Source organism: Phyllostomus hastatus, unplaced genomic scaffold (genome assembly GCF_019186645.2).
Source record: "Phyllostomus hastatus isolate PE091 unplaced genomic scaffold, TTU_PhHast_1.1 phas_scaffold_39, whole genome shotgun sequence".
Classification (NCBI taxonomy): Eukaryota; Metazoa; Chordata; class Mammalia; order Chiroptera; family Phyllostomidae; genus Phyllostomus; species Phyllostomus hastatus.
Window position 1 is genome coordinate 32,942,658 of NW_025334028.1, and position 24,389 is coordinate 32,967,046.

Consider the following 24,389-nt stretch of genomic DNA (forward strand, 5'->3'; position numbering starts at 1 on the left):
ACGTACAGGTGTCAGGCAAGACCAGGGAATCCCACTGGAGAGTAAGTGCGTGTGTTTGTCTCTCACAAACACACTCATACACTCGTGATCTCACAGTCTCTTACACGTACAATTTCGTATACACAATTTCTCACTGATTTATGCACTTGCAAGTGTGCATAGTTATGCACTCTCAGTATTGCAATAATCGTCTAGGCAGGGGCTCTCCCGAAGCAAGTTCTTTACATGAACCAGACAGCTAAACTTCATTTTAAAAGTAAAAAAATCAAAGTAGCTTTCAGTCTGTACCAAAGGCATTCTAACACATCAGGTATGTTCGAAACTAGGCAAGAAATTTAATAAAAGTTATGCAAGTTATGCACTCTCATACACACTCTGTCACAAACGCAGTCTGTTAGGTACAGCTGATCTGACAAACGCGCGAAAACACACCTATCCTCGCTCTCCCGTCTCGCAGACGCCCCGTCGGCCCCGCCCCCGCCGTGGCCCCTCCTCCGTGGGCTCCGCCCAGGCGACCGGGGGTTGAGGCGGAGCCGGTACTCACGGCTGCCCGTTCGGTGGCCTCTTGGGGGAGACTTCGGTGAGGAGCCAGGGCGGCTGATCCCGGACGGGTCGCCAGTGCTGGGATGTGCTCGGCCCGGGGGCTCCTTGAAGGCGGGGGCGGTAGCGACAGCAGCAGCGGCGACGTTGGGGCACGCCACGAGGACGGGGACACGCTGGCGGAGCAGGCGGCGGCGGGGACTGAGTGGGAGCCCGGGGCGAGCCCGCGGCAGTTCGGACGGCGGGCACCAGAGAAGGTAGAGGAGGTGAGAGTGGGGCAATGCGGCGCGGCGGGTGTCGGAGCGCCGCGGGCGGCGGAGGGCGTGGCCCGGCGGCCCGCGTGAGGGCGTCCGCCCGGAAGAGCGGTTAAACGGCCGCGCTCTGGCCTGCCTCAGGGCCTTGAGCCTGGCGGGGTCCCTGGTCTGTGGCCACTTGCCTCGAAGCCTCCCACGTAAACACTTCTTTTTCAACTTAACTCTGTCCCCGGGTGCTGCGTTTTAGGGGACAGCCACCCGCCTCCTGCCCTCCATCCAGGCATTTCTGAACGCACCCCTGATGTCGCTGTAAGGTGTGGGTGGATTTCTCCAGACGTTCGGCCGGTGCCTCAGGCGCGAGTAGGAACCAGCATTGCAATAATCGTCTTGGCAGGTCCTCTCCCGAAGCAAGTTCTTTACATGGACCAGACAGCTAAACTTCATTTTAAAAGTAAAAAAATCAAAGTAGCTTTCAGTCTGTACCAAAGGCATTCTAACACATCAGGTATGTTCAAAATTAGGCAAGAAATTTAATAAAAGAAGTTGAATTATATGTGGAATGAACTTTCACCAGAAAATATAATTAGACATTCAGAAATACCCGAAATAAGCTAACTGTCAGAATCACATTAAGGAGCAGGAATTCACATGATCATTTGCCTTTACTACAGCCTATACTGTTGGGACAAACAATTGACACCTGTCTCCTGTCATTACTCTTCTCAATGTCTTTTTTGTTAATTTTACAAACTCCAGTGTCAGCACTAAATGTACTAAGAGATTAAGTACAACTTCTAGTATTATTTCATTTAGGAAACAGAAATAAGTGTGTAGCACATACAAAATAAGCCTTAGCGTTAGGCTTGCTCATCATGTGGAAGTGTAATTTTTCATCTTTATGACAATATAAGACCTGGTGACTGAAGCGAATGATTAGTAACTAGGAAGTCTTCCTGATTCTCTTCATGGTGATTTTCTTTTTTAATCGTGCCTTGACTCAGTAACTAATGGTCTTAGTTTCCTCTTACTGTAGTTCAACTGGAAAGGTGAAGGAGGCAATGGGAACCCACTTGGTGAAGGCAAGAGTTGAGGGGTGGGCGAGGTAAGGATGCGTGGTGGATTTGAGCTAAGATTCCCAGAGTAAATTTTGAAAGGGCTATAAGGGAGCATGTAAAATGCTTTTGTGGCTTTCACATCATCAATTTCTGTGGTCTTACCAAAACTGTTTATGGTACAAAGAAAAAGGCTAAAACAAACAAAAAAGATTGAAACAGTATATTCTAGAAAACATGTGTCACTTTGCATACCTGCTTCTTTCACTGCATGTCATGGGAATTCATTTTCCTGTACTCCTTTGCAAATGTTATTTTATTTTTATCACAGGATTTATTTATGTACCCTAAGTCTATATACACAATAATTGAAAATAACACCCGAGATACGCATTTCCTCCTACATCAGTACCAAAAAAGAATTTATCAAGAGACCAAAAATAAACAAAATATTGGTACAACCCAATCCATTGGTGTAAGAAGCAAGCTTCTGTGATAAATCTTTTCTTGGTAATATTATTATAAAGGCTTGTTTTCCAGCTTTAAACTCCTGCAAATGAAATTTAAAACTTTGTGTGCAATGCCTTGTATTGATGGTAGAGGTAACAACAGATACAAAGATATCTGAGGGAGAGAAAAATGGAATTAACAGCTATAAAGCATATCCTAGGGAGTTTTGTTTAGTTTTTCTTTAGGAAACCAGTGTGTGTTTTTTATTTTAAGGGTAGGTGGACTAAAAATTACAGTATTTTTGAAAACTTGGTTGTAAACTCGTTATTTAAAACTTAAAATGAACTTTTCCATGGAAACAATGATATAAACTGAAACAGACCACAACTAGTTGGCTGGAAATGAGGCAGAGACAGTTTTCCTGCTGTCCTTTCTGCTTAGCAGGATCACTTTGTGTTCCAGAGCTCTGTAGCCGTGCTCACATTGGGAGAGACTTGGCTGCAGGGATGGCGGTGGCAGCTGGAGCAGCGCAGTGGCGGCTCCTTCATATCCGGATCAGGCTAGGGTGGTGTTCTCTTTACCACAATAGCTCCAGAAGGCACCTGACTTTTCCTCCAGCTCTTTCAGTGATTTTTGTCAACCCCCAATTTTCTGTATTAAATCCCTTCCTATGACTATTTCCTTCACAGAGTTTTCTCTTACCTGATAATTTGACGAAGTAGGTTTCTTCCCCAGGCTGAATGCTCCCCTACATACATCTTTTCCTTTGCCAATTTTTCTTTCCTCTTCTATCTGAAAAGCACACACCCTTCCCTCAAACTGGAATGCTCTTGCATCAGATCTGGCTATACAAACTCTGTCTTTGGCTCATCGTCATTATGATACTAGATGGAAGTGTATCTGTATTTTGGTGTTTACTTTATGAAATACTGAAATACTGGTATTAATATGGGTGTTTTAATAACTGAGATATTTGCAGCCCCACTTTTTACAATTTGTCTTTAGATGCCACTCCATCTGAGAGAAAACTAAGGTTCCTCTGTCCTTTTGGCCTGAGTGTTTCCAGGTAAAATGATTGACAAAGGAGGCCTGGTTAAAATCAAGTATCCTAGGAAAGGAAGACTTTAAAGAATGGACCAAGTCCTCAAGATGAAGGAATTGTGTCAAGTTTGAAGTACCAGTCAGTCCTCTCAGAGAGATAAGCAAGGAAAAGAGGCAAAATGCCCAAGGAACTGAATGGATAGGGCACAGTTATCTTACATGCGTGTTTACAAAGAGGTAAAGCCTCTTTGTAATTGTGTGCATGAGAGATTATCCAAGTGTGTTTATGACTATGCAGGCCATGTAACTTTATGTATGAGAGTCTGCCCTGCTGCATAGTTGCAAGATTAAACATCTCGAGTCCGTTTATTATATGTCTGTACTGTGAGTGGCATCCACTTCACCATCTGTATAACCTAAGATAGCCTTGCTTACATGGAGCATACAGAGATCCTATTGTCCTTAGATTGACTTTGAAATCATTATTTTTAGCTTTAAGGTCTTTCTTTATGATTATAAAAGTAATGTGTACTTCAGAAAATGTAGAAATATAGAAAGATCTAAAGAAGAAAACAAAAGCATTTCAAATCCCACACTGAGGAATATTTTGTTACAAAATTTCAGAGATTTGGTATTACTACATTAATATATCTCTATATGTGCATATATGTATATATACACAGAGATATTTTAACATAATGTAGTATTTAAGTTTTATATCTTGTTTTATCTGCTCTTCATGTTTTGTCAATTTCCCATGTTATCAAAAGTTCTTTTGAAATATTTTTAGGGCTGCCTAATAGTCCATGCCTCCAGTACTGCACATTTATGTTGCTTCAGTTTTTCTTTTATAAACAATGCTGTGATGAAAACCTTGTAAATACTCACAGTTCTACCTTGAAATAGATTCCTAGAAGTGGAAGAACTAGGTCAGTGAGTCAAACTGTTTAAAGCCTCTTGAAATATCCTTAAGAATTACATTCAAGAAAGGATATACCAGTGTTCACTTCCAGCATTTGTATGTTAGAGTGGTGATTGGAAACCATCCATGCCAGCAAAGAATAGTAATTTATAGATTAATCTTTGCCAATTTAATAGGCAAAAATTATCAGTGTTGTAAGATGCGGGTGCAAAGGTTTTTTAAATCATATACAGGAGTAGGCACAAGTAGGTTTACAGGTGTTCAAATGGAAAAAGACAAGCAATACAAATAAATAATACAATAATTAATAGTAATACAACTCACCACTGTAAGCCTACATTTTCCCATTGTTGTATGTATGTATGTGCACATATATTTGTACTTCATATATATAAATATTTGTATTTCTTTTTAATAATATTCTTTGACCATATTTTCTTTTGGCATTATTATATTTATTACTTATTTCACATTGATTTAAAATATTTGCCCTGTTTGCTGTTTATAACTTTATGCTGTTTGATTTAGAAATCCTTTAAATTTTTATTAGCAAAAGGCATTTTTTAATTCATAGACATTACACATACATACACACACATACACTCCCCATATATATACAAATATCTGTATATATTTGTTTAGAGTATTCTTTTTCATTCTAAAGTTAATTAAATATCCATCAATATTATCTATCTTCTATATGTATGTTTATGGGGTTTTTTTATCCTATGTATTTAATCACTTTAGAATCACTTTATGTGTAATGTGAAGTATTGAGCTAGTCTTTTATGGTTTTATAATCATTGAAAATCCACTCTGTTCCTGGCTTTACAATCTTTATAATAGTTATAAATACTAAAGTCTGTATTAAACTTTTATATTTTTGTTGGTATTATGAAAGGGATTTTTTTCCACATTATGTTTTTGCTCCTGGTTTCTAGCTATTGGTCCTTATAGAGTTTTTAACTAGCTACTTTTCTGAATTCTTTTATTAGTTTTAATACTGATAAGTAGTAGTGTTTCTTAGACTTGACTTTTTGTATCTTCCAGGTGTATAATCATCCAGTCTATAGACAAGGTTGATTTTGCTTCCTTTCCCGTGGTAATGCATCATTCTGCTTTTTGCAATGCCTGGAACTTTCAGATCAATGTTTTCTCATAGATATTTAAGCAAGTTCATTAACCTCCTGGTCTTCAGTTTCTTCATCTATATAAAGGCAATCATAGTTGTGTGAACCTCAGGGTTTTTGGGAGAATTACAAATTAATAGTATATGTAAAGTACGTAGAGCAGCCCTCGCACATTTAGTTTTTGGACCTAATTTTCAACCAGAACACTGACTGAAAGAAACCTAAAAAATGCCATTATTAGGTTTTTTGGACTCTGCAGTTAGGTCACCTTAGGAGGAAGAGGGAATAGAAGAGTTCTCCTCAGATTTAATCTGTATACAAAGCTCTAGTTAAGTGCAGATTGTAATTTCATTGGTCTAGGGTGAGACCTGACATTTTGCATCTCTAACAAGCTCCCTAGTGATGCTATTGCTGTCTCTGCCCATGGACCACACTAAGTGATGAGAGACTAGAGGATAATAAGCAAGACAATCCACAGTGTTCATCATACTATCTGTACTATATGTGTATGGAGGTAACTTAGCCAACAGTTTTTCCCCAGGCCAAGTGGTCTGTTCTAGTTCCTACAGCTAAATAGTACTAGAGGAGACCAAAATGCAGGTCTCCAAACTCCAAAGCCAGTATCGATTCACATATACAGAGAGCACTATATGATGGGTAAACAGTCACTGACAAATCTGCCATCCTCTTAGATTGTGTTATAAAATTTCAGAAATTCGGTATTACTGCATTATAATATATCTCTCTATATGTGTATATATGTATACACAGATACATTTTTAAAGATTTTATTTATTTTTAGAGAGAGGGGAAGGGAAGGAGAGAAAGCGAGAAACATCAGTGTGTGGTAACCTCTCATGCATCTTCTACTGGGGACCTGACCACAACCCAGGCATGTGCCCTGACTGGGAATTGAACTGGTGACTCTTTGGTTCACAGGCCCAAGATCAATCCACTGAGCCACACCAGCAAGGGTTACACAGAACTATTTTTACCATGATTGAATGTAGTATTTGAATTTTATATCTTGTTGTATCTGCTCTTCATGTTTTGTCTTTTTCCTATGTTATCAAAAATTCTTTTGAAATTTATTTTTAGGGTTGCCTAATATTCCACTCCCTCAATACTGCACATTTATTTTTCTTCAATTTTTCTTTTATAAACAAAGCTGTAATGAAAACCTTTGTTTGTAAATCCTCACAGTTCTACCTTGAAATAGATTCCTAGTAGTGAAAGAATTAGGTCAATGAGTCACACTCTTTAAAGCCTCTTGAAACATCCCTAAGAATTACATCCTTAGATAATTACAAGTAAGTAATCTTAGATTGTGTAATTCAAAGCTAGATATTCATTTATACCCACTTTTTTTTAAATGCAGTTTGCAAGCAATACTGTAACACATGCTATGAGTTTAGATGAATTCAGCCCTAAACTTAAGCTAATGTTGTTCCCAAGGACGTCCAGTCATTAGAGTAACTCAAGGAATAATTTTACATATGGTAGACATTTTTTGTTAATTTTTTAAATATTATTCAGAATGTGAACTCTAAATCAATGGCTCTTAAGTAGAGGCAATTTTGCTCACAGGGGACACTTGCCAATGTCTGAAGACATTTTTGATTGTTAAGGCTGATGGGGTGTCAACTGGCTCTAATAGGAAGAGTTCAGGGATACTGCTGAATATCCTCTAATGCACACAACATTCCCTTTAGAAAGCATTAGCTAACTCAAAATGTCAATAGTGCTCAAAATGTGTTATTGAGCACTATTACAGGTTTTGGGCAGGGTTATAGTGCTTTCACTTGTCAAGATTAATTACTCTGCTCATAGGTATTCCAAGGTTTATATAAAAATGTTTATTTTCTTGAAGCCTATATTCCAGTGGTAGTCTCCCAATTAATCTTCTCTCATCTCTTCTAGCAGCTCCATAAATGCACCTTTCTCTATTTTGCTTTCTTTCAAATCCTTTGCTGCCCCTATCCTACTACTCATCTTTTTATCTCTCTCTATGTTGAGCATCTCATTCTCTGTCTTTTATTATTCCCAGCCACTTTCTCTTTTGCTCCATACATCTCCTCCACACTGCATCCTCTTCTCTGCAGAATCAGAGAATTACGGAACAGTGAGAAAGATGATGGAGTAGAACAGTTCCAAGTTGGAGTCCTAGCTTTACTACTTTATTAGCTGGGTAATCCTAATTACTTAATCCCTTAGAGCAGTGATTTTCAGCCTTCTTCATCTCATGGTACACATGAACTAATTACTAAAATTCTGCAGCACATCAAAAAAATATTTTTAGACCAATCTGACAAAAACATAGGTATAATTTTAACTCATTCACACCAGATGGACAACTATTGTTGTTGTGCCTATTGTCATCTTTCTATTTGACAGTCTAAGGGAAAGGAGGTCAGTGTCCCTGACTAAATAGTCAGGCATTGCATGTTTTAAAAATTCTTGTGGCACACCTGTTTAAAATCACTGCCTGAGAGACTCACTGTTCTCATTTTAATGGATGTAATGCTACTCACTTCTTAAAGTTCTTAGGAGGATTCAGTGGCATTTTGTATACAGCATGCCTATAGCAGGCTTTCAATGAATATTAGCTCCCTCTTTTGCCTTCGTCTATCCCTCATCTTTTTCCCTGCTTCCCTTCTTATTCCTCTCAACCAGCCACATGGTAGTACTGAATTTTGTCGACAAGACTATCCAAACCTGGAGAGAATTTCTGTTTGGCTCTGTTTGAGCCAAACAGAATATACCTAGTAAAAATCAAGATCTCAACAGACTGAGAAAAATGCTTCTGAGAAAAAGCTGGGAGTTTCTTTAATGCATTTGAGGTTAAGGAGGGACTGTAAAACATGAATATGGGAGAGAAAAAGGCAGGGATCAGATTTACAGAATAGCTAAATTCTTAAGCGTGCTGGTGGGGGGACTGGATTACAAGTTCTCTCTTTAGGGTGGTCATGCTTTAGAAGGAGAAGTCGGAAAGGGTGGTCAGGTTATCATAAGGAAGAGTCTGAAAGTGGGCATTCCAAAGGTGTGTAAACCTTTGGCAAAAATAAGCCTCTCAGTAAAGAAATTATATGTCTGGGGTGTGACTACCCACAATGACCTTCCCAGTTAAGAATTTATGATCAGATCTCCCTGTGAGGTTGCTTTCCATAAAACCTTTTTTGTCCACAATTTTAATATATGTAATTTTCAGATTTCATGAGTAAATATTTATTTACTGAATAAAGTATTAAGATTTCTTAATCTAAAAATCAAATAAGGTATTTCATATTTATCTAAAAATAAATAAATTAACCTGCCAACCTACATTACATTGCATTTTGTGTAGATTTACACTTGATTTTTTTTTTTGTTATAGATTATTCTTGCTAAGAAAAAGAATGTTCATCCTCTGTACAAGTCTCAATGACTTATTCCAGAGAAGTGGGAAAACAAAACATACCATGATACTAGCTTTGGCTTTTGCCCTAAGATACCTAAGTAGAAACTCTGTATCTTGATCCATGTCTTCTTAAGCCTTTGCCACACTATCTTCAGTTTCTGTCTTCTCTGTAGTTATGTTGCAATTAGCAGCCACATAGCTTCAAAAACCTTAACAGTCCCAAATGCTCATGTGGTTGATTAAGGGTGGTGCTTAGCAGGCCTGTATGTGTGTATTTAAGGGAATTGATGAGACAATCAAAGAGGAGTTTTAATTTGAGCAGAGAAACTGAATTTCTAATTAACTTGATACAAAATGTACTTTCTATCCTCTGATCTAATTCTTTTTCCATATCTAGTGTTTTTTCCATTTAACCCCACTGGCAACTATGCCTTATCCTGGCAGAGGAGGAGGAAGTGATTCACTTTATTTGTTGCTGCTGTTTTCTTGCGGCAACAACGATAGCTTTTCAGAATTCTGAGCAAAGAGAAATCAAGGTGAAAATGTTTTGAAACTTTCAGAAAATAAAAGATAAAGTTATTAATACTTAATATGTAAACACTGTTAAGAAAATTAAATTATTTTTCACTATACTACCTTTGATATAATTTTTTCTAACATCTGTGTTTTAGATTTTCCCCCCTTCCAATTAATATGAAAAAATTTATTTTTGCTTTTTATCTTTTTGATGAAAACTTTACTTAGCTATATGCATGTCATCTACAGAGGCAGGGAATTTAAGATTGGTTTTTTTGTGACTGGCAAATTTCCTTAGGCTGATTGTAATCAGAGTTCCTTATTCCATGATTTTCAGAGGTAATTACACATAAAAGGAGCTGTTGTCATTACTGGAAGTTGAGAATTGAGAAGGAACGTTTTTCAGGAAAGATGTTTGATTTTGGCTACTTTCATTAGATAAGTTATTCCATCCTGTGGTAACATACAGTAGTTCCCCCTTATCCATGGTTTCAGTTATCTTTGGTCAATGGGAGTCCAAAAATATTAAACAAAAATTCCAGAAATAAACAACTCATAAGTTTTAAATTGCACACTGCTGTGAGTAGTATGATGAAATCCCCAGAAGTACCCCCTTCTTCCCGCCCAGGACATGAGTTATCCCTTTGTCCAGCATCCCCACACCGTACATACTCCCACCCATCAGTCACACAGTAGCTTTCTGGGATGTCAGATCAACTGTCAAGGTATTGCTGTGTTTGTGTTCAAGTTTCCCTTATATCATAGCCTAACACTTTGTCACAGTGCCTACATCAGTCACCTCAATTCAACTCATCACATCAGCATTGTATCATCTCCATCGCCAGAAAAAGAGCATACAGTAATACATATACTTTGAGAGACAGACCATTTTTCACATAACTTTTATTGTACTATGTTGTTACTGTTCTATTTCATTATTAGTTACTGTTGTTAATCTCCTATTGTGCCTCGCAAGTATGTGTAGAAAAAAACATAGCATACAGAGCGTTTAGTGCTCTGGTTTCAGGTATTTACTGGGGATCTTGGGACATAATTCCCTTCAGATAAGGTAGGACTGCTGTACTGGCCTGCATATACAAGGTACTCAATAATATCACTGCAGGCTTCATCTCTTTAAAAAAGTGCCTGGGCTGGTGTGGCTCAGTGGACTGAGTGCCAGCCTGAGAACCAAAGGGTCACAGGTCTAGGTTGTGGGCCAGGTCCCTGGTTGGGGGCTGTGTGAGAGGCAACCACACATTGATGCTTCCCCTCCCTTTCTACCTCCTTTCTCTGTCCCTAAATATAAGTAATTTTTTAAATAAAAATTTTTAAATATATTATATTTTAGGAATGGAACAAAATGTAGAAATGTTTAACTTACAGCTTGAATTAATCACATTCTTCACGTAATGGCATACCACAATGAGATATCACCTCACACCTGTTAGAATGGCTATCATTAATACATCAACAAACAAGTGTTGGTGAGGATGTAGAAAAAAGGGAACCCTAGTGCACTGTTGGTGGGAATGCAGATTGGTGCAGCCACAGTGGAAAGTAGTATGGAGTTACCTCAAAAAATTAAAAATTGAATTGCCCTGGCTGGTGTAGCTCAGTGGATTTAGTGTGGGCTGGGAACCAAAGTGTCCCAGGTTCGATTCCCAGCCAGGGTACATGCCTGGGTTGCAGGCCATAACCCCCAGCAACCGCACATTGATGTTTCTCTCTCTCTCTCTCTCTATCTTCTTCCTTTCCCTCTCTAAAAATAAATAAATAAAATCTTTTAAAAAATGTATATAACTTCACAAAAAGAAAAACATGGATATTTTTAATAAAAAAAAAATTGAATTGCCTTATAACCCAGCAATTCCACTTCTGGGAATATATCCAAAGAAATCTGAAATACTATATTCAAAATTTATTAAAAATTGTGTACTTACTCTTACATGTTTAAACTTTAGTCACCTTCAAAGTACTCTCCATTTCATGCAATATACCTAATTGAAACTTTTTTCCACTGCTCAAAATAGTTTTTAACGCATCAATTTCAATGCCTTTTAGTGCTTCTGTCATTTTTTTGTTTCACCTCTTTCACATCAGCAAAATGTTTCCCATTGAGGACTTCTTTCATCCAGGGAAACAAAAAAAATCACTCAGGGGTGAGATATCAGGTGAATGAGGAGGGTGGGGCACCCTAAAGGTCATGCTGTTTATGGTAAAAAACTGCTGAATACGCAGTGTGGTGTGGGCAGGTATGCTTATAAATCATCCATCATGAAATGAGCAAACTTGTTGAGAGAGTCTCAAAAAAATATTCTGAAGTTGACCATAGTCTTTCACAACAACACCAGCTGGTACACTGATATAGTTGGGTTCCTAGAACACTCACCAAGCGGGGGAAGCTTGTACTACAAGGGGCTCGCCCTCCAGAAGGTAATTTTAGTTTTGGGTGGTTCCCTTCATGCACCCCTGTTACATTGCAGTGTTGTTTACAATAGCCAAGATTCAGAAGCAGCCCAAGTGTCTATCAGTAGATGAGTGAATAAAAAAATCTGTGGTACATTTACACAATGGAATACTACTCATTAAAAGAAAGAAATTGTACCCTTTGTGACAGCATGCTTGGACCTGGAGATTATTATGCTAAGTGAAATAAGCCAATCAGAGAAAAACAAGTACCAGATGATTTCACTCATGTGGAATCTAATGAACAAAAGGAACTAACAAGCAAAATGGTGACAGACTCATAGAGAGCAGGTGCCAGTTGTTGGGGTCGGGGCTGGTTTGGGAGGTGTGGAGGGATTGAGAAAAAACTCATGGGCAGGGACAACAATGTGGTGATAGCAAGGGAGAGGGAAGTGGAGGAGGGTAAAGGGAATAAATGGTGATGGAAGGAGACTTGACTTGGGGTGGTGAACACACAATATAATACACGGATGATGTGTTACAGAACCCTGCACCTGAAACCTGTGTAATTTTTTAACCAGTATCACCCCAATAAATTCAATAAAAAGGAACAAAACACAGTTAAAATTCTGATTAGCCATTGTAGTAATGGTAATTATAAAGGATAGTTTTTCAAAAAGAGGCAGAGTTATAGCTTTTGTTACATGTAAAATGAACACATGTTAAGGATTTTATTTACCTCATCATTAATGAGAAAATCAGATAAATGTTACAACTGATTCAAACAAAAAACCAAAGAAACAAAAATGGCCCTGGCTGGTGTGGCTCAGTGGATTGAGCTCCAGCCTGTGAATCAAAGGGTTGTTGGTTTGATTCCCAGTCAGGGCACATGCCTGGATTGCAGGCCAGGTCCCCAATAGGGGGTGCGCAAGAGGCAACTACACATTGATGTTTCTCTCCCTCTCTTTCAACTTCCCTTCCCTTCTCTCTAAAAATAAATAAATAAAGTCTTTTTAAAAACTCATCTACAAAAGCCTTTGAGAGGAGAGGCAGGAAGTACAACAGGAACTAGCTAAGTATAAGGCATTGAATAATGTCTTGCATTAAATAAATAAAATCTTATAAAAATAAAAATAAAAATGTATATGGAAAAAGATGTTGAACTTACACATGGACATGAAATTTACTGGCTCATTCCATAGGCGGAGGGAGGAAAGACTTTTGAGCCTTCACTGCAACAGAATTTGTTTGCATTTATATAGATAAGAATTATTTTGCATTGCTATCAGTTATCTACAAACCTGCAGAATAGCTCAAAAGCCATGAAGACTGTAGAATATTCTAAACAATGTATAGTTTTTCATGGAGACATCCCTTTTTTTGCTTATTCTTTATTTTCTTACAATAATAAAATAATTTCTAAAAATTGCTACATAGAATAGATTATTAGTGTACTTGATTTCTCTCTTTATACTTGTAATATTTCATGCTTCTAGAAAAAATTCTGATCTTCTTTCATGGTAATATTGTATACATACATTCAATGTGCAGGTGAAAATGCATGATTTATACACATGTGAAAACAGGGATTGATTTATATTTGCAATTCTTTCTGATGAGTTATATAACTAAGATTAGCCTGATACCAGGATAACTACTAAAAAAACAAGTTTTGATGAGAACAACATTGCTGCTTCAAGGATTCTATAGCTATGACTACTTTTTATAGCATACAAATCCCAATTTCTTGTTCATATCATCTAGCATACTATATCTATATGTTGAATGGTTATTGGTTTCAGAGCTAAACAGTTTACTGTCTACTGAACAGTTTCACAGGAGTGTAGAAGCACATAGTTTAAGCTCTTAAATTTAAAGAAGGGCAAAAATGAAATGATTTCTTCATAGATAATTAAACAGCATAATCATCCTTGGTATCAAAAGGTACATGGTATAAAAAACTTGATAAATATATGAAGAAAAAATTAAAGAAAATACCAGATGTATTGCTTCATTATTGAGTATGAATGCATACATACTTTATTTAACAGTAGTATAATCAAAAGGCTATAATGATTCTGTTATTTTGTGATGACAATACTTTTTCCTTTGGAGTTTAAATGATAATTTGAAATCAGTCTCTGAGCACTCTATTCTTGGCCACTAATTTTAGAATTCAGTTGTGCTAACCACTTTGCCATATACTGAAAATTCTTTCTCCACTTGTATTGGATATCAATTGCCTTAACAACTAATTATAGTCATTGTATTAATAGATGTTTTCTGTATTTGTTTGGTCCTTATTGTGCTGGCTAACATACTTCTCATTCATGGATTCAAAAATTTTATTGAGGGGTCAGGAGAGGAGGAACGTAAAGGGGGTCAAATAGATTGGTGCTGGAGAGAGACTAGGCTTCGGGTGGCAAGCACAGAATGCAATATAGAGATGATGTATTATAGAATTGTATGCTTGAAACTTATATAATGTTGTTAACCAATGTCACCCCAATAAATTTAACTTGAAAAAAATAATTTATTGAGCTCCTGCTGTTTACCAGGCACTGCTATAGGTACTCATGATACATAAAAGCAAACAAAAACAGGCTCAATTCTCTTCCTCATTGATCTTGCATTGTAGTAGGGAGACAGAAACAGTGACCAAATGAGCAACACATCAGTGGGTTATCAGTGCTTTGGAAAACAAAATTAAAGCAGGGAAGGTGGATATAGGGGACATGGGTATAGGGTAGGGTTGCTATTTTAAATAAGGCAGCCATGGAAGGGCTTACTGGGGTGATATTTGAGCACAGACCTGAAAGAAGTGAAAAGAACTTATCTGCCTTTGCCTCTCCTTTTACTTTGGATCCCTAGGAAGGGAGAGCCAAATTTGAGGCCAAGTCTTAGTAATTGAGGTAAAATATCTTTCCCCAAAGTAGATTCTCAGTTCTTTCTCACCCATTCCCTCTTTCAATTTGCTGTTTTTTATTACTGTTTTATTTAATTTTTGTTGTTGTTGTTCTATAAGGCAATTCAAATCCTTTGTGGAAAGATAAGAGGGAAGAGTAAATTAATTGTGGACTTACTTGAGTTGGCAGATTTCATCTTTTACATTTCTTAAGGAGTATCATGTAATCACACATAAGAAATTTGTTTAAGCATACTGCTTTCTGCCCTGGCTGCTGTGGCTCAGTGGACTGAGTGCCAGCCAGCAGACTAAAGGGTTGCAGGTTCAATTCCCAGTCAGGGCACATGCCTGGGTTGCAAGCCAGGTACCCAGTAGGGGACACGTAAGAGGCAACCACACATTAATGTTTCTCTCCCTCTTTCTTCCTCCCCTCACTCTAAAAATAAATAAATAAATTCTTTAAAAAAATAAACAAACTGCTTTCTTTTTAATACCTGATTGAGTTCCTTTGCACTAAGGAGTTTAGAGGTTTGAAGAGCAGTTTATTGGAAAGAGCTCAGACTTTATCATCATAAGACTCCTGAGTTTGAATCCTGGCTGCATGCCTGCCTGATCTGAGGCAGTCACTTGACCTCTGGAGTTTAATAACATCTGCCATGTAGTGTTTTTGTGAGAAGGAAATGCTTGGAATATGTGTGTTTTAATAAGTTAATTGAATAAATGGAATAAGCAAATGAAAATTCAGGGAGGCCCTGACCACAGTGGCTCAGTTGGTTGGGCGTCATCCCACAAAGTGAAAGGTCACCAGTTCTGTTCCCACTCAGGGCACTTGCCTAGGTCACAGGTTCGACCCTGGGTAAGGCATATAGGAGAGTCAACCAATCGATGTTCCTCTCTTGCATGGATGTTTCCCTCCCTCCCTCTCTCTCTCTCCCTCCCTCTCTCTCTCTCTCTCTCTCTCTCTCTCTCTCTCTTTCTCTCTTTCCCCTCCCTTCCCCACTCTAAAAATAAATAAAATCTTTTTTAAAAATTCAGGGACATTCCATTTTAAAATGGGGGGAAATGAAATTAAAACTATAGGTATGTTTTTCTGAAGAGATTAAAAATATTTCACTAATTTTTTTCTTGCCCAGAGTGTAATTTAAAAACTTGAAAATCTTCAACATATAAACCATAGAAACATTAATAAAATCTCCATCAGGAGAGACTATACAGTCAGAAGAGAGGGTGATCTACAGATAAGTCTCTGAGGGAAATGAACTAGCAAAAGTTGACCCAAAAGGGCCCTGGCCGATGTGGCTCAGTTGGTTGGAGTTTGGCCCTTAAACCAAAATGTCGTGGGTTCTGATCAGGGCACATGCCTAGGTTGCAGGTTCATCCCACTCAGTCCCCAGTCCAGGTGTGTGCAAGAGGCAACCATCAGTGTTTCTCTCTCACATTTTGTTTCTCTCCTCTCTCGCTCTCTCCCACCCTTCCCCTCTCTCTAAAATCAATAAGCATGTCCCCTGGTGAGGATTTAAAGAGTTGACCAAAAAGGACAAAGAAGTGGAGACATCTAGAGTGACCAGCAGGCTTCTTGCTTGCACTTCTGCATTATGCTGTTCACTGAGGTAGGGGATCCTGAAGGAAGACCAAATTTAAGGCAGGTAACTACAAGTTAGGTACAGGACATGTTGAGTTTGAGTTTCCTGTAACACATCACTGTGGAAATGCTAGATAGATAGTTGAGCATACAAGTCTAGAGATCTGACAGTTCCCCGAGCTGAAAAGTAATGCTCAGAAAGTAAAACTATGAGGAGGGGAGGGCTGGGTGGGTGGGCTGGGATGGGAGTGAAAGATAGAAAATTGTACTGCAACAATTAAAATAAAAAATATTTTTAAAAAACAAAGTAAAACTATGAATCTTTTATAAAACTATACATCATTTTAACTACTAAGAGAGTGTGCAGCAATATTTTAATATAGTGATTTGAGTACATATCTTTTCATATATATTAAGCAGCTTAATGTCAGAGAATATGGATTATTTATTTTGTGTACTCCAGAGCACTTACCTTGCTCATGGTAGGCATTCAAATAGTATTTATTGAATTGAACTTAATTAGCTAAATGGTTTCTTTTGCAAGCCAGACTGTTCTGTGAGTCAAGAACTATGAATTTTGGAGTTTTCAGTAATCAAAGATTAGAGGTACTCTGTGAGGACATGATGCACACTAAGAACAAAAGTGTGGTTTCCTGGAAGTAAGTAGCTGTAAGTAGTCTGGCAAATCAGTCTGGACTGTGCAGGCTTGCTACAAGTGGTGTATTTGGATAAAATGCAGGTATAAAACATGCTAAGGGGAGAGAATCAAAACTTTACTTTTTTTATTTGTTTATTTTTAGCAACAGGAAGCGGGAGGGATAGGGAGAGAAGCATCAATGTGTGGTTGCCTCTCACACGGCCTACTAGAGACCAGGCATGTTCCCTGACTGGGAATCAAACCAACGACCCTTCGGTTCACAGGCTCAGCACTCAATCGACTGAGCCACACCAGCCAGGGCAAGAATCAGAACTTTAGAATTTAATTACAGACTATTAAAATAGGCAGAAAACTTGTCATTTTTTTTCACTTTATCACCACTCAACTAAAATTAAAACAACTAATATACTTTTATTATAAAGTAAGGTGGCTCTGTGTAGATATACTTGTTTTTCAAAACAATTTTTCCATAAAAAATAAAGCCACATACTCTTTTTTTTATCTACAAGAGCAGATTCCTATAGATTCTTAAGTGCCATAAATAATGAAAACCAATTAATCACACCATATACAAAAATAAATTCAAGGTGGATAAAAAACTTAAAAATAAGTCGTGATACCATAAAAGTCCTAGAGGAAAACATAGGCAGGAAAATCTCAGACATTCCACACACAATATTTTCAAAAATATATCCCCTAGAGAAAGGGACATAAAGGAAAGAATAAACAAGTGGGACCTCATCAAATTAAAAAGTTTCTGCATGGCTAAAGAAAACAACATTTTCTTTAGGAAAAAGGAACCAACTATGTGGGAAAACATATTTGCCAATGATACCTCAGACAAGGGTTTGATCTCCAAAATATACAAAGAACTCACATGACTCCACTCCAGGAAGACAAAAAACCCAATTAAAAAATGGGCAAAAGACTTGAACAGACACTTCTCCAAGGAGGACATACAGAGGGCCCAGAGACATATGAAAAGATGCTCAGCATGACTAGCCATCAGAGAGATGCAAATCAAAATCACAATGAGACACCACTTCACACCACTTAGAATGGCCATCATAAACCAATCAACAAACAAGTGTTGGAGAGGATGTGGAGAAAGGGAAACCCTAGTGAACTGTTGGTGGGAATGCAGACTGGTGCAGCCACTGTGGAAAACAGTATGGAATTTCCTCAGAAAACTAAAAATGGAACTGCCTTTTGACCTGGCAATTCCACTGCTGGGATTAAACCCTAAGAACCCTGAAACACCAATCCAAAAGAACCTATGCACACCTATGTTCATAGCAGCACAATTTACAATAGCCAAGTGCTGGAAGCAACCTAAGTGCCCATCAGTAAATGAATAGATCAAAAAACTATGGCACATTTACACAATGGAATTCTATGCAGCAGAAAGAAAGAAGGAGCTCCTACCTTTCGTGACAGCATGGATGGCACTGGAGACCATTATGCTAAGTGAAATAAACTAGGCCATATGATCTCATCTATTAGTGGAACCTAATCAACAAAACACACAAGCAAGCAAAATAGAACCAGAGACATGGAAATTAGGAACAAACTGAAAGTAACCAGAGGGGAAATGGGAGGATATGATGGGGGGAAGGGGGGAAAGGTTTTCAGGAACAACTATAAAGGACACATGGACAAAACCAAAGAAAGGGTGGAATCGGGAGGGAAGTGGGGATGGCTGGGGTGGGGGGAGGGGGTTGGAAATGTAGACAACTGTACTTGAACAACAATAAAACAATTTTATAAAAACCAATTAAACGTTTTTCTCACTTTGTACAAATGGTTGATTGATAATTTAATAGGCATTTTATTTAATAAGAATTGCACCACAATGGTTATTTCATAACTGCAAAGAAAAAAAATCAGCCAATCACTGGATTTGACAAAAACTGCAGTGTGTAAAATAAGAAGGTGTTATTGTATAGAACAAATAAACAACTCCTAAACATTGTTATATGAGTGGCCTTTGTATAACTGTTTGAAAAATTGTCAGATTCCTAAGTACTGTTAACTTTGCTTTGAGGCAAAATCCCATTATAGATCTGAGTGAGAAATTAATGACAGAAAAATTAATTTTAAAGACGATATAACTCTAACAAGGATGGCTCATATATTTGCAGAGTTCTATTAAACATACAAGTCATATTAATCTTTAAGTCTTCAAATGTAATGTGGAAAAGATATATAATAGAATAAGCAAGTAGAATTTTCAGACTGTCATAAAGCTATACAAATACTCCTTGGTCTAGAGCAGAGATTTTCAACTAGTGTGGTGTTGCATGTTTTAAAAATTCTTGCAGCACACCGGTTGAAAATCACTGGCCTAGATGTTAAAACTCCTGTTCTAAAATTAGACTTGAAAGGTATTTACAAAGTCATATATGTTGGTGATTCTTTCAATAGATTTTGTATGGTCAAACAGCCATAACAGCAGCATCAGTGATAGATCCAGTGCTTTTAGGAATCAGTCCTCATCTAGTTAGTGCTTCAGATTCTGACTAATGCCTCTGATTTTTGTAATAACTTTGCTGTTTTGTCTGAAGAGGAAATGTGACTGGCCTAACAGACAAGTGTTCCAGTTGTAATCAGGATTTCTATTTTGTTTCTTTTGTTTTAGGAATAAAAAGGTGTATTACAGTATAAAATCCATTTTCATACTTAGGTGTATGGATGGGATCATCTGGGATTATGAAATTGGTTACCCTTAAAAGAAAATGGAAGTACCTCTAAGAGGGAGAAGATAGAACAGTGGGAAAGATTTGGAACAATAAATATGAGGAATTGGATGGACAGTTATCAAGAGGTGACTGAAAAGATTTCAGAATATGGAAGGAGTACCAAGAACACCAAGGTAACAGATCTGAACACAATTCTTAGTCTAGGAGGAGAGACAGGGAAATCAGAGTCCAGCAAAAATCAGGGAGTACAGAAGAATGTGGCTATGAATTCATAGTTGAAATGGTAGATTGTTGGTTCTACATGGCAAAGAAAAAATAAAGGCCTAGAGGGCTAAATATATAACTAGCCAAAGGTTTTTAAAATGTATACTACTGCTTTTTACTATCTATTTTCATGTGTTTATTTATCAAAGAATGATGTGATAAACATCAATGTAGGTTTTTTGCATATGTGAGGCGCCTGCCCTTTTAAATGAAAGTAAAAGGTCTTGACTGGTGTGGCCCAGTGGGTTGGTTGTCATCCTGCAAACTGAAGTCACCAGTTCAATTCCCAGGCAGAGGATGTGCCTGCGTTGCATAACAGGTCCCTGGTTGGGGACATGCAAGAGACAACTGATCAGTGTTTCTCTCCCTGTCTTTATCCATCCATTCCTCTCTCCGTAAAAATAAACAAAATGTTTTTTTAAAGAAGGTAATAAGATCTTTTTTAAGAAATGTCTGTCTTTTGAGAGGTTGAGTGAGATGGTAGAGTGGATTGAGTTCTAGTATTTTGGGGGAGAAGGACTGTTCTAAAAGTTCTCTGAAACTGACTAAAATGCATTTCTATCATTGTTCTTCCTCTAAATGTTTGTCTCTCCATAATTCAGTAAAAAATTTATATTTATAAAGGCTACCTGTGTATGATCATTGGACCACTTCTACAATCATGCACTGCATATCAACATCTCAGTCAGTGATGGACCACATACACGCAGTGGTATCGTAAGATTATAATGGAACCGAAAAATTCCTAGTGCCTAACTTGTCATCACCACCATAATGTAGTGTAATACATTACTCACGTGTTTGTGATGATGTCAGTGTAAAAACACTCCGCTGTCAGTTGTATTAAAAAAGTATAGCACTTACTATTATGTACAATATATAACACTTGATAATGATAAAGGATTATGTTACTGGTTTATGTATTTACTACACTGTACTTTTTATCATTTAGAGTGTATTCTTTATACTTATAAAAAATAGTGTGCCATGTTATACCAGCAGCAACTCATACATCTTATGTTTACTGTATCTCTTGCTTGCATCATTTTCTCTTGTGCTTGATATAATCCCATGTTGTTTTGTTCCTAAGCATGCAATATCTACTTGCTGATGTTGCCAGTAAGAGTTGGTGTCCAGTGATTGACCTGAAAATGAAATAAAAAGTGATTAAGGACTATGAGGGTGGAAAATCAATGATGGTTACTGTCTGTCAGTCAGGCATGTCTCATGTCACCATAGCTGCAATCTTAACAAAAACAAAGGGGTGTAAGCTATTAAAGTATCTGCTTCACTGAACATAAGGAGACTAACAAAAAGTCAAGGAGAACCTATGTCAGACAGAGAGAAACTTGTAGTGACATGGAGTGAAAGCAGACACAGAAGGTGTCCCTCTCAAGTACCATGACGATGACAGCCAAAGCAAAAAGTTTGTGATGTTGACAGAAAAGGCTGGACCCTATTACACTGTTGAATTTACTGCTAGCTCTGGGTGATTTAAACAATTGAAGAATCATTATTCATTACATAATGTGAAAGTGAGTCCTAAGTCTGCAAGTACTGACATGAGCAGCTGGATAATTGGGGAGCATCTCAGAATTTTTCTCTTGTCATGTATAATTGGATACACATGGACATTTTCTGGAGCACTGACATCTAGGTGGACTGTTTGGCTTATTGTACAAAATTATTTCTATTTGTAAACTATATCCCCCAATGAGATTAATAAGAGGCATTTTAAGACATTTGTAAAATTTAGACAGGAAACTTTGCTAGGGCCTACACTGACATCTCTCTATCTGGGGCTAAGGCTGAGATAGCAGTAATGACCGAGGATCGCTTAATCGCTCAATAGTAGCAGCAAGATGTGCTCCAGTCAGCTGAGGCTAGATTCCTTAAAGTCTTGGGATCAAAGAAATGCCCTAAAAAGTTTACTTACAAATTCAGGGTCATGCCTCAAAACAGGAAATTGGTGGGGAAATGTTATTGAAATCATGGCCACTGATAAGAGCAATATTCATAAACTCGATTCTTCATGCAAGCAGCTAAGCTGTCTTTGTGTGATTCCAGGAAACTAGAGAGTGAATGGAAATGAATCAGCTCCTTCCTTCATCTTGTAAATCAGTATTCTGGCAGTTGAGGGTCCAGTCAATGTTGATTTCCACAGAAAAGATATCAGTGCTTTCCATATTCTTAAAAGATATGCACAGATAGTTGTTCTATGTCAGTCAAAAGGAATATTCCCAAGTATTTATTGAATGATTATGAGAAGTATGTCCAGTACTTTGGAAGATGAAGAGTTATGAGATATTCTTTATTCTTAAAGACCTTCACCTATTTCTCACTTTATGTTTATGTTTATGTTTTGTTTTGTCTGTCTTTAAAGGATTGCGAAGAATCACAGAACCACGCTGGCGATCCCATTGGAGACGACTACAAAAAGATGGGAACACTTTTTGGTGAACTGAACAAAAGCCTCATCAACATGGGCTTTACTAGGATGTATTTTGGAGAGCGAATTGTGGAACCAGTGGTGGTCATCTTCTTTTGGGTTATGCTGTGGTTCCTTGGCCTACAAGCCCTCGGACTAGTTGCTGTTCTTTGCCTTGTCATTATTTATGTACAACATTAAAATATGGCTGAGGGAGCTGTTGATCAACATTTGGTAGCCATACACATAATTAGTAAAGTTATATATTTTACTACATGAAAGCCAAAAAGTTTGCCTTGTTTCAAATAGTGTGCTGTTTTGTAATATAATTATAAGTGGATGTTGTTTAAAATAAAATTCAACTCCTGATTATAACAGGGTTCAATATCCATCTTGTAGCTTATTTAAAACTCGTTTTAATATAATCTGTGCCCACTTTTAAATAACACTATTCCAATGCCAAATCTTAAATAACACCACCAAGTGAGCAGGGACAGTAACAGGATATGGTGTTCAAACTGAGCAAGATAGGTCTTATAGAGTAAGATATTTTAAAAGAAACACAATGAACCAATGAGCTAAAAATGTTTTGCTTGGGGAATTTCTCCCCACCCACCACCACCAAATAATCCCATATTATTTGGGAAAAGATTTGGATTTCTATTGTCCCTGCTCAGCCCAAACCAATGTGAATGATAATTATTATACACTACCTTATATTTTGATGAAAATCAGTAAAACTAACACATCTTCTAAAGATTGAAAATAATACATTTATTATTGCTTGGGAAACTTCCCAAGTTAAATATAACTCTTTTATAATGAAACACTTGGGCCTGGAATCACTTCAGTATATCATTTGAAGTTTTATATAATTTTGGTGCTAATTACTTTTTGTGAATTTTTAAAGTCTCATAAGCCAGATTCATAGTTGTTTGTACCCCAGGATAATGCTGTATTTTCTTGTATCTAACAAGTTGCATATTTTTTTCCTAGAGAGACATTTTCCATGTATTTTTTTTCAAAAATTTATATTTTATAGTTCTTTTATAGCAGTTATTTTAAGACTTTAAAAGTTGATTTATCTTGGAATGGATTTATCTTTTTTCCCCAGAAAATCGATTTGTATTATGGCTGAAACACTTAACTATTCTTTTGAGGGAAAAACATCAGCTCATTTTCTTTGATGTCTGTATTAGAAATTAAAGTATTATAGAATAAAAACCAAATGCTTGAACTTGGATTTAGCCAACTGTAATAATATTTTTCTGAGGCCAAAATGAAGTTACTAATGTGTTTTAATTTGGTGCTTTGGGGGTTTATATTGAAATAAACATTTCTTTAAATACACTTTGAAAACGGAAAATGGCTTAGTGATACTTTAGATTTTGTTAGAGAACCTAAAATTTTTACACTTTTGTCTCAAAGAGTTTCTATATATGCAAAGGAGAGGTAGTAGTTAAGATAATTATCTAAAAATTTATGTTAAATAAGACAAAAATGGGACATTTGGGGCATTTTTATCTTTGGCAGGGCAATAACTAAAGTATGTAAAATGTTTACTATTCCACTTTGTGAAGTTTTTACCCAATCCTGTTTTAAAAATTTATTCTTCAAGTTCTCAATGTCTTCCATTCTGAAGCAGAAAATTAATGGAAAATGTTCAAGTTAGATTTCTAAAATTAGATAATCCTGATCAAAAATACCAGTCATAGGGCACTAAAATGCATTGTGCATTTGTATAAATACAGACTTTTTAAAGTCTGACTTTCAAGAAAGGATTTTGTACTTTGTCGTTGTGTTCTCAGTGAGCTTGCAGTGTTTTTATGGTCACTTTTACAAACTCAGCATATGTGGAAGTTATTTGAAAATGATGTCCTCACTTGCGCACAGTAGAATTTTGAAGTTTTTAATAGAAGCCATGAGATATTTATATCTGCATTAAATATTAAAAAGTGCATTCATTTCTGTGCTATCAGGAATTTTAATTTCCCTTTGGAATGTGAAAAAGATGTAGTATGCACAAAAGCAACTCTCGTTCTACCCATGCCTGATGTTTTAATAGTAATTATTTAGTACTAACAATACTGTGTATCTGCATATTATATTAATAGTGTATATATTAAATTATATAAAGAAATGAGA

General features: G+C 37.0%; 1 protein-coding gene across 2 annotated transcripts; it reads left to right on the forward strand.

Annotated features, from left to right (window-relative positions):
* Positions 1-515: 515 nt before the first annotated feature.
* Positions 516-24,389, forward strand: LOC123806955 (uncharacterized protein FAM241A-like). Of its 2 annotated transcripts, none has more exons than XM_045820438.1 (2): positions 516-806; positions 22,200-24,389. In XM_045820438.1, exons 1-2 carry the CDS (start codon positions 627-629, stop codon positions 22,443-22,445), a joined length of 426 nt encoding a protein of 141 aa, XP_045676394.1. In that variant the 5' UTR covers positions 516-626; the 3' UTR covers positions 22,446-24,389. The 2 variants fall into 2 exon arrangements, with proteins under 2 accessions (XP_045676394.1, XP_045676395.1); XM_045820439.1 differs by having other exon boundaries at positions 516-797.